Raw genomic sequence first — 14,319 nt, 5'->3', positions numbered from 1 at the left:
CATTTAAATTTCTATAAAAAATGTGATATTTAAGCAAAATAAGTTCATGTTTAATATATTATTACATTTTTTTAATCAAAAAGTGTCAAAAAATTTGTTTTTTTTTTGAAAATATGAAAATAGAGCAAAAGACAGTGATTTTTTTTATAAAATATTTGATTAAACCAGTTAAAATAAAGTTGAAGTAAAATATTTGACAAAAAGTGTTCTCTAAATTTTTTTTCAAAATTTATTTTTACCGCATTTCAATTTTTTTGAAAAAAATGCGGTCACTTTAAAATTAGCAGGTTTGGCGAATTCTTTTCAATTGACAGATTTGACAGCATATATAAAAAAAATTATCCGTTGGAAATTTAAATTGTTCATTTGGAAAATGTTGTCGATTTAGTGGGAAACTTCTCAAAATTCATGGAAAATCGGAAAATTTTGAAAAATTTTAAAATTTTAAAATGTTTAGAGGTTAATGAAAAGTGAAAATTGGTGAAAATTTTCAGTTCGGAAAATTTTTTTTAAAATGTTCATATAAAATATTTGATTAAACCAAAATTCATGTTAAAATTTCAAAAAAAATTGAAGTAAAATAAAATTTGAAAATTTTAAAATGTTCAAAAAGTGTTATGAAAAATCATGGAATTGAACACATTGAAATGCGGTCTAAATTTTTTTTCAAAATTTATTTTTTTTTCAATATTTTTTTTTAAATTTCCAAATTTTTGTAACTCCTTCAATGTATTCAAATTTGTAGAAAAATTAAAAATTTACTTCAAAACTGCTTTATTTTTCATAAATTACCAATACAACTCGAAGTTCGAGCTTCAAATAGTCGATTTTTTGCCATCCCTATCAATTTTGACCTGTCAATTTTGGTAAACAATCGAAGGAGGTGATATCATCGCAAATAAAATGGATCCCTTAAGTGTCCTAGAAAAACGCGTTGAATATCTCTCGCGCATCCTCCCGAAAGAAACGAAGGAAAATCTGAAAGAGGATAATGTCATCGACTCCATCATCTCGGCCGACACACTTATTTCGAGTGCGATTCGTGGTCATGAAAAAATGAACGAAGTCGTCAAACGATCCGCAGAAGTCGAAAAATTCCTCGATCCAAATTTTGTCGTGGAAAATCAACAAATCAACATGAAAGAAATTTTCATCACCACAATGGTCAACGAATTGGCGCACAGTTTCGAGTTGCTGGACAAAATCAAGCAACTTCAGCCAACACTCGGAGCTGAGTACTTCGGAAACATTCCAGATGTCACGGATAAATTGAAAGTGATGATCCAGACAGCAAAGGAACAAAAGGAAAGGAACGAAATTACGGAAGAAACGTTAATTACGAGTATTCAGCGTTACAGCGAGCTGCAAGAAGAGATTCATCGGAAGCTGAAAGAGATGAACGACGAATTAGATCGATTTGAAGAGGAGCAGGAACGTCGTAAAAAAGCAGACGACTAAATAAAAAGAATATTTATTAACCGAAAATTACGGATTTTAGTGATTTTTGATCTTTTGCAGTGATTTCATCGCAGCCAAATGGATACTTTGGTCTAATTTGTAGATTTTATGTTGACCTTTCACGGGAAATAGCACCGTTAGTGGTTGCGGATCTGTACAAATGAACACGTAGGGACTATCTGACTCGCCTCCCGGATGAACTTTTTGATATTCCTCTTGTGGGAGGCAATCTTGCAACGTTACATATCCCAATAACACTCCCGACGGATATTGACTTGGAAATTCCAAGCCTGCATCATCGTAATATTTCTTGTAAAATCGTTCCATCATCTCGATGTCTTCTTTTTCCGCTGGTTTTGCGGTCGATGCGATCCATAATCGTCCTCGGACATGCGTATACCACGAACGACCTTCGTGCATTTTGATTCCCGCAATTAAAAGTGAAGCCCAAGGTTGATGCATTGACAAACAATTTCGCATATCACTCATTTCCAGAATTTCTTTGTCCTGAACGCGATTATAGACACCGTCAAATTTCCTTCCCGTCGCTTCGTCAACGGCTCCAATGTCAAATGTGGGGAAATCTATTTCGGCATTCATGATTTCCGCAAAATCTTCGTACGTGTTTGATGGACGCGCATCCATACTGAGGATTTCTTGGTAGATTTTTGATTCTAGTTCGCCGAGATTTTCCTCTTGTTCGACGATTTGGCGATTGTACAAGTCCACGGTGATGGTTTTCGTGCGACGACTTGCGTGTTTTTTCTCTTCCAGCTCTCGTTCGAGTTTTGCTAGTTTTTCGCGTTCCTCTTCCGATAACCAGACACTGTTATTTTTGAAGTAATCGGATTCGTCGTCGATAATTTCTGTGCGACGAGCGCTGTTCCGGTCGTAGTCCAGCAAGCGATTTCGTTGGGCAAGTGCTTCTTCCCAGCCAGCAGGTCGACCTTGCTCCATGAGGGTTTTCTTCAAATTTTGACCTCTTTTTGTCTGTTGTCCAATAAGATCTTCTTCTTCACGAGAGCACACCAAATTTCCGCAATACAAACACGGACCGGAACCCTCTTGTTCGCACACAATTCGGCCACATTTCATGCAATTCGTGATGAGTTTGTGTTTTGTGGCTTGACAATCGCAGCGGTGACGACCTTTGAGAAGTGTCGCTTCAATATCACCTGAAGTCACGGGCACAAATTTGGTTTTCTTCTTTGCGCCGGTGGACTCTGATGGAATGTTTTCCTTTGGTTTGTCGGCAGGTTTCGTTGTGTTGTGAAATTTTTTGCCACCGTCACCTGTTGAAAATGATGTTAATTAACTACGTCATAGAAATTTTAATGACTTACCTTTATTTTTACGTGACGTCATTTTGAATCAATTGATTTTTCGTCTTATTATCGAGAAAATCGAGAATTCTAATAAGAAATTGACCTGTTTGTTGACAAATTGAGGAGACGAATGAAAGTGATAAAATTAAGAAGTAGTATTTTCCTCAGAATACAACCCACGTCCCTGTTTTATCACTTTCATTCGTCTCACTGCGGTATTCCGCCGAAAAGCACCACATTTGGTTTTATTCGGAATACAACCCACAACCAAATTTATCATTTTCATACATCTCACTACAGTTTTCCATGGATAGCAACACACAAAAATGTTCGCTTTTGACATCCCTATTGTACCCTGTCAGCAATTTTATGGATATGACCCTTCCAAAAATTATCAGGATTTTATCATATTTAAACCAGTGTAAAATGTTTGATGAAAAATTTAGTAAAGTTCTTATAATTTTGTGACGGTTCAATTATATCCGGCTACATTTTCAAACGCGTATCCACATATACTCTGATTCATCCATACAAATACTCTCCACACATAAATAGACAGGAAGGTTATTCAACAGGACAGTTATTCTCATCACTTCGCCGACGACACATCTTGTATTCCTTATTGTAATTACTGTTAATAAACTTGTAAATTCTTGTTAAAACTCTCTGTGTCCTTTGTTATAATTTTAAAAAAAATCAAATTTTGTGAAAATATGTTAAGATTAAAAAAAAAATAAATAAATTATCGCCTTAGACAAGCCAAGTTCAAATCAGAGCAAGTTGATGAGGATTAGACTGTAAAAGTGAGCAAATTCACTAGAGATTAACGATTCGATATGCGTTATTCCTTACTTAGTCAAAGATTTTTTGAAAGATCATAAACTTCGAAAATGTTTAAAGTGTTTAAATTGTCTTTGAAGGAATAGAAAAGTTGGAAAATGATTAAAGTTTTGGATTTTTTCGAAATTCGTTTAAGACGGAAAATATTTTTTCCTTAAGATTAAAAAAATCCTTTGAACCATTGTTGATTTTTCGATTTTCCTATTACTTGAAATGATCTGTTCCTCTGAATTATTGTCGTTGAAACTTTGAGATATTTAGGTATACCCTTCAGATTTTTTTTACTAAAGACCTCAAATTTGAATTCTCAGTGTGATTGATCGATATGCCATTTTTTCTTTTTTTCTGACAGCTATTGCTTACGCTATTACTTAATTTCGATTTTTCTTTATCAATGTAAATAAGAGGACAAATTAAAATTTTGCTTTAATAAATTTATTTGTCCAACATAGAAATATTTTTTTATAAAAATTGTTTGCGAATGTTTATTGAAATTATTGTTGATTAACAATAACATGCAAATTATTTTCAGTAAAAAAATAAATTTCACAAATAAATAAATAAAACGAAATTTAAATCCGAATATTTCTTTTTTGACTCAGAATTTCCATTTTTGTTGCTATATTTCACAGTAAAATCCTCTAATAAATTCGAATGTCATTTAATAACTAATTTATATCACCCCTACTAAAAATTTTTATCACAAAATCTATCATCAAATTTTTCGGTAGGGTTTTCAAAACCAAAACAAACATTTCGAATCATCAAAAAATCCGTAAAATTTAAGTGAAAAACTCGTCAAAATAAGAAATAAAATAATAACTTTCAATCGGCAAGATGAATGAAGAGTACGAGGATGATGGATGGATGCGAAACAACACCGGAGAGAAGGTAAATATCAAATATATTTTAAAAGACGCTTCATCAACACAATTTCCATATTTTAGGAATCGGCCGATGAGATAATGGAAAACCCCCAAGAGGTCCTTTCTGAGTGTCTTGAGAAGTTTTCCACGCCAGATTACATCATGGAGCCCGGAATTTTCACACAGCTCAAACGTTACTTCCAAGCTGGCGGCACTCCGGAACAAGTCATCAACCGTTTGTCGCAAAATTACACGGCAGTCGCTCAAATGGCAAATTTGCTCGCAGAATGGCTCATCATGGCTGGCGTAAAAGTCACCGATGTCCAAGCCATGGTCGAGAATCACTTGAAAGACATGATCCTCAAAACGTTCGATCCGAAGAAAGCTGACACGATTTTCACGGAGGAGGGAGAAACGCCCGACTGGTTGACACAAATGATCCGTCATCATACGTGGCGTTCGCTAATTTACCGTCTCGCCGAAGAATATCCGGATTGTTTGATGCTGAATTTTACGATAAAGTTGATTTCGGATGCCGGGTATCAAAGTGAAATTACGTCAATTTCGACGGCAGCCCAGCAAATTGAAGTATTTTCGAGAGTTTTGAAGACTTCCATCGCGAAATACCTCACAAATGCGGATGAACGACAAAAGACGATACAGGAACTTGCGAAAATGGTGTGTCACTCGCAACATACTTACGTTTATTCGCAAGTTATGATCCATTTATTGGCTTTGGAGGCGAAAGGTGGCTCGAATATGAAGCGATTAGCGGAAGAAGTGGCCAAATATGCATTGGACCAAGGACTGAACATCACTCCGATCACGATGGCACTCAATAATTCGTCACCACACCCAGCGGCAAGTCAAGCTCTGACCTCTATGTTGTCCCGGAACAATTTAAATCCCGCAGATATCAATGTACTGTATCGCCATTACTCGTCAAGTGAGCCTCCACCAATCGATTTGATCCGAAATCCGCAATTCCTGAACTTGCTCGTGGATTCGTTGTTCAAAACTGGCGTCAAATTGAATCCGGAACACAAATCAAAGTACATTTATTTGCTAGCGTACGCTGCAAGTGTCTGCGAAACGCAACCCAAGAACGGACAACAAAAGAAAACGCTAAACAAAGACGAACTAAAGACGACAATCGGTGCCATTGAGAAAGTTCATGCCATTTGCAACGTCAACAAAGGCAGTTCCGAGCTAATTGTCGATCTTTGCACGCTTTATCAATGCATCAAGTATCCCGTAGTAGCTGTCGGCGTCATTAGATGGGTAGAAAATACCGTAACAGAACCGTCTTACTTCAAGCTATGCACCGACAGTTGTCCCGTGCACTTGGTAATCCTCGATGAAGTTGCTACACTCCATACCTCACTTCACGATCAAATTTTGCAACTCATCATCAAACTTTTCGAATCGAAACAAGACGAATTGGAGATTTTGGTGCAACTGGAACTGCGAAAAATGCTGCTGGATCGCATGGTGAACTTGTTAGCGCGTGGCTGTGTCGTGCCCGTCGTCAAATATATCAAGCAGTGTTGCGCGAAAGACGATACCGATATATCGTTAATCCGTTATTTCGTGACAGAAGTGCTCGATACGATCACGCATCCATATTCGAAGGAGTTTGTGGAATTATTTTTGCCGATGGTCGAAAATGAGGAAATTACGGGCACTATGCGAGATGGTGACAATGATGTCGTGTCAGAATTTATTGGTAAGATTTTTTTTTGATTAAAATTTTAGAATTTTTAAATTTATTTTGAAATTTCCTTTCACAAAAATTTTTTTTTGTTTTGGTTTTGAAATACTTTTTCATATAAAATGATTTTGATTTTTTTCTGCTAATTTTTAAAATTTTCAAAAATTATTTTTAAAAAATTTAAATCGTTATTTATTTTGTGAAAAATATTTTTAGCGAAAAAAATTTACGTCAAAATACTTATTTTGGTCAAAAAAAAATTTTTAAATTAAAAATGTTCAAAAAAAATCTTAAAATCGGTAAATTTTTATGAATTTTTTTTTTTTTTTCAAAAAATTTCAAAATAAATTTAAACGACCAAAAATTTTTATAGAAAAATAATAATTTTTTTTTTCATAAAATGATAAAAACAACATTAAAAAATTATTGAAAAAAAAATTAAGATCCGTACATATTTTGTAAAAAATTTTTTACGTTAAAATCTCATTTTTAGTAGAAATCATTTTAAACAATTTTTTTTTATTTCCTCAAAAATTATGAAAATCTGTATTTTTTAAAAATATTTAAATTTTTATATTCTCTTTGGTTTTTTGAAAGGGACAAAAATTTCAAAATAAATTTAAAGTGACCAAAAATTTTTATCGAAAAATTAATAAATTTATTTTTCATTGCAGTTCGAACACGCATGACTCGTGGTGCAATCTAGGATGATGAATGCAAGAGTGCGACAAAGACAAAGTTTTATTCAAATTCATTTTATTTACAACTTTTTTTTATATATAAATAACAAATTCGTGTAAGTAAGAGAGTAAGTAAGTACGTGAACAAGAAAAATCCAGGCGTACAATGTCTTCTGTGACACGTTAGACGCCAAAATCTAAATGTGTAGCAAGCAAACTGCCCTTAAAAAAAGTTATAGACCCTGTAAATTTTTTTTTAGAACACTTGTGTGAACGTGAGTGACTAGCAATTAAAGATTAAATATGAGAAGAAAAAAATGTCTTTAATGTTTATTTACAGCAACGTTTTACCGATTTTTGAGACTTTTCTCCCGTGAAAAACTGAAAGATTGTTTGGAAAATGCTTAAATTCGATTTATATAATATCACGTTGGTTCCGTTGGACTTAAAAATAAGATAAATAAGTTAATGAGAATGAGTATCTTTAGGGGTCTTATGGTGATATATTTTTAGTCGTCGTGGATGTCCCACTGAAAACGACGTCTCATGGGACGTTCGGGCTCTTTTACGGGTTCAGGTTCGTCCAAGAGTTCCTCATCATCTTCTAGTTCTTCTTCGTCCTCTTCTTCCTCGGATTCTGGTGGCTCTGGGGGTCTAAAAAATGGAAAGGGAATTTAAACAGACCTCATTAAAAAGATTTTTCACTTTTTTAAAGCGAATTTTCATTATCTAAAAGTAAAAAGTTTAGAAATTTTTCATTAAATTTTTATTTTGCTGATTTTTGAATTTTTTTGGAAATATATTTTCTCACCTAAAATAAAATTTTGCCTTTTGATTTTATAAAATTTGAGATTTTCGAGTGTTTTTTTACGAAATATTCAGATTTTTCAAAATTTTCTTTCTAAACTTTGCTCATGAGACTCTAAAAAACATTTCAATAGTTTTTTTTTGTTTTTCTAGAAGATTTTCTACGATTTTAAATTCCCAGGTGACGAAACAAAAATTGTAAAAATATTCATAAAAAAAATTAGAAAAAATTATTTTAAAGGAAAAACTTTAGGTACAAAATTTTTCTCTAAAAAAAAGTTAAAAAATCATTAAATAAATATTTTTTTCATGAAAAATCACTAAACTTGCAGAACTGAAAAATTCGTTTCCGAGAAAAAAAATTAATTTTAATCTTTAAAAAAAAATTTACAAACTTCAACTGAAGTTCTCACCCGTTATCTGTCACCCATGGATTTCCTCTCAAATTGCTGTTTGGTTTAAAATATTCTCTTGGTGACATTCTCGTCTTTTCCGTTTTGCTTTCAAAACTGCGTCTAAATGCCGGTACATATGGATCTTCTTCTTCATCGGCCCACGGACTGATTGTTTCAACTTCTTCTTCCTTAATTTCTTTAAATTCCTCCTTAACCACATGATGTCCATTCGTTTGTGTGACTTTCACTTCTTGTTCTTGCTCCTTAACTGCCGTAGCTTCCTTATTTTCTTCCGCATTTCCCAAAATAAGTCTTCTAATATTCTGCATCGGCAAGTCGAGCATCAAGGTCAAGGCCAAAGCCGCGCCAAGCAATACGCCAATTTCCCGCGTATCAAACAACGTGGCGAGCGTGAAGTGATCCGTTGATCTCGCACTCGCGGCAAAGGTGAAGAAAACGATAAATTCTAACAAATAGATCGAATATGACAAACGTGACAGCAAAATCATTGGACGTGATCCAAGTAGGCGATTTATGAATGAACCGTAACCGTAGTTGCAGGCAAAGATGATCCACGCGACGGAAATTGAGAAGACCAAAGGAGCCATTGCTACGAGAAAATGTGAAAATTTGAACGAAAAAACTTAAGAAGGCGATTAAAAATTCTTACCAGCATATTGACTCGCCTCCTCAGAGTCATATTGATATGAACGACGAGCAAGATGCGATGGCGACCAGAAACACCAAGCGATTCCGAGGAAGGATGACAACCACGAAAGAAGCACCATTGGTCGAGGGATCTTGATGTTTTTCTCAAAGTCACGCAAAATTATTCCAAGTCCAATGCCAATCAAATAAGGAGTTGCTCGATGAACTGTAGAGGTAATTGCGGCATTTGCAGTTCGATAAATTTGACTCAATCTAAAAAAAATGAAAATATGTAGGTAATTACAATTGCAAAAATTTTAAATTTTTTTAACGCTCATCATTTATTATTTTTAATTTTTTTGAAATCAAATTTGAATCACATTTAAAAGTTTAAAAATAAAAAAAAAATTATTTTGGTAATTTTTTTTAATTTTTTTCATAAAACTTTAAAAAAAATTTAAAATAAAACCAAAAACATCAATTTTTTCGAATTTTAATTTTTTCCTCATTTAATTTTTGAATTTTTAAGTATTTTGAGAAAAAAAAACTTACTTCATTCCATGGAAAAGTACGAAAGAGAGTCGACTTTCCAGCACATCAACGAATCTCGCTCCCGTTGAGAATCCATGCAAAATTCCATAAACTGCCAATCCAGCAAGAGGCTTCTTGTAGAAAAGCCACACGAGTAACGGAGTGACAATCAAGTACAATTGCATGTCGATTGCCAGTGTAAAAGTATGAGTAGCACAAATATCTTCGAATGGCATCCAATTGTGGATGAACAGAAGATTTTTCCAGTAGTTTTCCTTACACAAATCAGAATTCTTGTAGACTAGATCGCCATATTGGGGTCCACCTACGAAAAAAAAAATCATTAAAAATAATCAAAATTCTTAAAAATCTCACTCACTTCCAATATATTCCCAAATGAAAGCATAAAACAGCAAAACTGCTAGCAAAGTGGGCGTCAGTCTGACAATTCTTCCAATCATCCGTTTGATTACGTGAATTTTCCCCTTACTTTTGAGGTCTTTTACGACGCCATAAGAGCTCAAAAGTCCCGAAAGCAACAAAAATAGGTCGGTGTAGAGGAAAAGTGCTCGCAAAACGATGCTTGCAGGATTATTAAAGAGATCCGTCATTTGATTCCGGTTGTCGAACGGTATGCGGCCGAGTGGGATCATCTTAAAAGCCACATATAACATAACAGTGCCGATGGCTTTTAGTCCGTGAACACACATAATTTGTTCTTCATCACTGCCATCCACGTTGAACAGCAACGGGAACGTTGATTTTAATGAAAATGTCATAAGAATCTTGTGCAAGACACCGTGCTCGACAACAGGAGCCTTTTCCTCTTCTTTATTGGTGGAATTTTCATCCGCGGATTTGGATTTAACAAGAATTCGATAAAGCACATCAAGTTTCAGAGCTTTGGAATAGTCGCTCATTGTTGCCACAAGCGTACAGACAATGCAGAAACTGTAAAAAAGCCTAGAAACGGAAGAAATTAAAATTATAAATCTAGTTTTAAATGAAAATTTACTTACAAAGTAGCAGGAATTTCCCAATTTTCTTCAATTACTTCGGCATAATCGATTTTTTCCTTCACATAACAATTGTCTTCGTCCACTTCGATTTGAACACGAAGTCCAGTGCAATTGTAAGGCTTCAAGAAGTTCTCCAGCATTTGTTCGGCGTCTTCATTGGTGCAAGCTGAGGGTATGCACATGCCCCAGTTGGTGGTTGTAAAACGAGGAATGAAGTGAACCGGCTGAAATTTTGAGGTAATTAAATTTATTCACAAGTTAAAAAAATTTTAAATTGCAAATGTTAAAAATTTTCTTCATTTTTTTTCTGCTCATTCAATAAATTTTAATATTCCGAAAATTAAAAAAAAAATCATGTCAAATTATTATAAAAAAAAAATATTTTAAAAAACTCGATTTGAGTGAAGTCAGTAATCTTTTTTAATTTTTCAGATTTAAGCCATTAAATTTAATTATTTCACTTTATGTCACCCCCCTCCAATTTAGTTGAAAAAAAAAATCAGAAGAAAAAATAAAAAAAAAATATTTAGAAAAAAGGAAAATTTATGGCATTTTTTGGTAATTTTTGATTAAAATGCGGTAAAAATAACTAAATTAATTATTTAAATGATATTAAATATGAACTTAACTTGCTTTAAGAACATATTTTCCATCTATATTTACATGAAAAAATTTTCAGTAACATGACCAAAATCAGGGCTTAAGCTAAAGTTTTGTAAAAAGTCAAATACATTTTGCTTTTGACTTTTGCTCAAGCAAAAGCAAGTTTTAATTTGACTTTTGCTTTTAAAGCAAAATTAAAGCAAAATTTTGAATTTTTCTTTTGCTTAAGTAAAAGCAAAAAGTAAATATTGAAATTTGCTTTGCTTTTGCTCAAGCAAATTAAAAAAATTACTTTTTTAAAAAACATGAAAAATTATATTTTTTACATTAATTCGACGGATAATTCAAGAAAAGGTAAAAAATTGTCTGAAATATTATAAATGAGCTTAAAATTTGAAAAAATTTAAGTAAATTCAAAATTTCGAATTTTTTAAAAAATTTCTTCATTTTGAAAATTTTAGATCAACTTTATATTAAACTTTTTTCCAAAAAGGGAAGCAAAAAAATTTTTTTTTAAACATTTTTAAGGAAGAAAATTCTAAAATTCATGCTAAAATAAAATTTTCAATACAAAAATAAAAAAATTTTAAAAAATTTTGAAAAATTATGAAAATACTGTCACTTTTAATCTAATGTTCAACTTTTTATTTTTATTTTGCCCCATTGGATATTTTTGAATAAAAAGTTTAAAAAAAAATTTTAGTGGCTTGAAGAAATAAAAATTAACAAAAGTCCATTTTAATTGAATAAAAAGTTTTTAACTTAAGCAAAAGCAAAAAGCAAATTACCAGCTGAGAAATTGCTTGAGTAAAAGCAAAAGCAAAATGTAATTTGCTTTTTGCTATTGCTTGCAAGCAGAAGCAATATATTTTCAAAAACTTTTGCTTAAGTCAATAGCAATAAAGCAAAAGTCAAAAGCAGTTTGGCCCTGACCAAAATTATTATTTTTTCTTAAATTTTTATTTTGTGAAGTTTTAAGATAAATAATTAAATTTAATGGCCTTATTTTAATTTTCTTTAATGTATAAAAAATTACTTACATCATTGATTGTACTTCTAACGAAACCTTTTCCTTGAATCAAATTTAGTGGTCCCTTCAATCCCTCCTCAATCGCATAAAAATCAATGTGAGCCAAGCAATATTTTCCACGAATCTCGACAACATCTTGCTTCGATATTTTCACCTTAGTTCCGATATTTGTGCACATGTCGTAGTCTCCCAGTTGATTTGCATTGCCTCTCAAAAGTCCCGAAGAGATTCTCGCTGACGAATCAATCATTTGCAAAGTCCATGGCTTATGTCCCCGCAGTTGTCTTTCAAAGATCTGTCCTTGATAGCGACACTCAAAATTGGAAATTTTCGTGTAATTTGGCACAAAAGACGGAATATTTATCAATAAATTCTCAAATTCATGCAAGGGAAGCGGCGGATGTCCCGTTTGCTTCTTTTTTCGATTTAATTTTTCTTGTTTCTTGTCTTGAACGGCCTTTTTGAGGTCCTCGACGATTTGGGCAGTTGGTTTGATATTTTTGGGGACTTCAATGTTGACAATTGGCTCGTCATCGTCCTCTTCCGCTGATTGTCCTTCCGAAATAAAGTCCAGCAAAGGTCCCAGAGGCAGTTTTTCAACGTATGCTCGCCATCCCTTGGCCTTGCGCTTCTTTTTGCCGGCATTCGGTGTTTTTGTTGCGGTGTCATCTACTACTTTTGGCACTTCTTTTGCACTTTCGGCAGCAACAGGTGCCTCAACCGCATCTTTATTTTTAGATCCAAACAAACTGAGTACTTTGCTAAAAATACCTTCTTTGCTTTTGTCATCGTCATCGTCGTCGTCGTCGTCGTCGGTGTCGTCTCCCTTAACATGTCGCTTCAAATATTTTTTTCGTTCGTTCGGCAATTCGAATTTGACTTTTCGCACTTTTTGAAACACTTGAGTGACTTTCTTCCGGCTGCTAGTCACTTCCCGGCTCGTTTCCTCGTTGTCGTCGTCGTCATCGTTATCGTTATCATCATCCTTATCGTCATCCTCTTCCAGTCCCATCAGATCTTCCACTTCTTCCGAATCATTATCATCCATCGAGTTCCCATCGTCATCATCGTCGTCAAAATAAATTTGATGGCGTTTACTTTCTATGGCGCCCGACTTGCCACTCACAGCTTTTCGTCGTAGCTTAAAGGCATCGCATTGCGGGCCCGCAAGATACAACGACAGCATCAAAAGGTAAAAAAGACATAGCTTTGGACGCGCACATCCCGTTGCGACCATTACAAAGCGGTTTCCGGCACTAAATTAGCCGTTTAAAAAGTTTTTCCGCAAAAGCAAAATGGCGATTTTTCAAGTATTAGGTAAAAATTTTGACTTTTTTCTTCACACTCGCGCGCACCACACAGATTTATACGTGTCTTCTCGCAGCAAAATTATTGTAAAAACTAAATGAATGAAATTTTTTGACAATTTCATATGTTTGTTGGTCGTTTGAGAGCTAAAAATAGATCATGTGCATCTCTCTCGTTATTTCTCAGTGTCGTTATGAGTTCTTGCTCAGAAAATTTGTTTTGATCTTCACGCATGTTAATCGCTCTTATCACATTACTATAGAAATTGTAGGAATTCTGGAATTTTTCATTCCAAGTGGGTTTTATATTATTTCAAATTTTTTAGAAACATTCGATTCCGACCTAAAATTTTTACCAAATCATTTGTTATAGACTGATAGAATGATATTTACCTAACTACTACCAAGTTTTCAGATTGAGGATTCTTGCAAATTTGGTATTTTGCTAATTAATAAAAAAAAATCTTTAAATTTAGATTCCACTGGACAGTTTGATCAGTCCCGTAGCGTCATAAGGGCAATATGGGGGCACTGCTGCCTCGGTAATTTGAATTTTCAAAGGGGTCTCAAAAATTTGATTTATTCTGTGTGCTTTTTGCGCTCCTGGTCTCGATAAGAATTAATTTGAAAATTTGCTTAAAAAAAGCTCAAAATTTAACGAAATTGTACAAAAGAAGTCCTGAATAAAGTTATGAAAAAATCTGTTTGTTAAATTATCAGCATACAAATAGTCCCTACTTCAAATTTGCAACAAGAAATGGCTGTTGGTTTTCTGTTGTTTCTAAAACAAACAGTTCAATAGCCGAAGCAAAATGTTCTTTAAAGGCGGTCTCTTTTTCTGATTGGTATTAGAAATATAATATGTTTGAAAAAGTATGGATAAGCATTGATTTATTGTATAGAAAAGTTTTTAATTAATAAATTTCAGAAAAAAAATATAAATTTACCACAGAAGACACGACAGAGCAACTACATAATGTATTTTTTTAGCGTCGGCTTCGTTTGGTTATTTGAAGTTTCCTTCAATTCCCGCACTAGTGCTCGACAGATTGCTTGTTTTACTTGCTCTACTTCCATTTGATTATTTCCTGCCATCTCG

The 14,319-nt window shown here is 33.6% G+C and overlaps 4 protein-coding genes across 4 annotated transcripts; 2 read left to right on the top strand and 2 right to left on the bottom strand.

Annotated features, from left to right (window-relative positions):
* The first annotated feature begins 866 nt into the window (after positions 1-866).
* Positions 867-1,485, top strand: LOC134834773 (uncharacterized). The gene has a single exon (XM_063849548.1). The coding sequence runs from the start codon at positions 904-906 to the stop codon at positions 1,456-1,458; it is 555 nt and encodes a 184-aa protein (XP_063705618.1). The 5' UTR covers positions 867-903; the 3' UTR covers positions 1,459-1,485.
* Positions 1,456-2,912, bottom strand: LOC134834772 (activating signal cointegrator 1). The gene is made up of 2 exons (XM_063849547.1): positions 2,802-2,912; positions 1,456-2,750 (listed from the first exon to the last, which is right to left on the bottom strand). Exons 1-2 carry the CDS (start codon positions 2,821-2,823, stop codon positions 1,495-1,497), a joined length of 1,278 nt encoding a protein of 425 aa, XP_063705617.1. The 5' UTR covers positions 2,824-2,912; the 3' UTR covers positions 1,456-1,494.
* Positions 2,913-4,367: 1,455 nt separating this feature from the next.
* LOC134834006 (negative elongation factor D) lies at positions 4,368-7,012 on the top strand. The gene is made up of 3 exons (XM_063848517.1): positions 4,368-4,514; positions 4,571-6,215; positions 6,875-7,012. Exons 1-3 carry the CDS (start codon positions 4,461-4,463, stop codon positions 6,904-6,906), a joined length of 1,731 nt encoding a protein of 576 aa, XP_063704587.1. The 5' UTR covers positions 4,368-4,460; the 3' UTR covers positions 6,907-7,012.
* Positions 6,874-13,276, bottom strand: LOC134834005 (nose resistant to fluoxetine protein 6-like). The gene is made up of 7 exons (XM_063848515.1): positions 11,924-13,276; positions 10,281-10,504; positions 9,641-10,224; positions 9,283-9,586; positions 8,753-9,003; positions 8,101-8,692; positions 6,874-7,534 (listed from the first exon to the last, which is right to left on the bottom strand). Exons 1-7 carry the CDS (start codon positions 13,148-13,150, stop codon positions 7,390-7,392), a joined length of 3,327 nt encoding a protein of 1,108 aa, XP_063704585.1. The 5' UTR covers positions 13,151-13,276; the 3' UTR covers positions 6,874-7,389.
* Between the last annotated feature and the right edge of the window lie 1,043 nt (positions 13,277-14,319).

This window comes from Culicoides brevitarsis, chromosome 3, assembly GCF_036172545.1.
Source record: "Culicoides brevitarsis isolate CSIRO-B50_1 chromosome 3, AGI_CSIRO_Cbre_v1, whole genome shotgun sequence".
NCBI lineage: Eukaryota > Metazoa > Arthropoda > Insecta > Diptera > Ceratopogonidae > Culicoides > Culicoides brevitarsis.
Note: the sequence above shows the minus strand (reverse complement) of the source record. Positions and strands in the feature narration are given on the sequence as shown.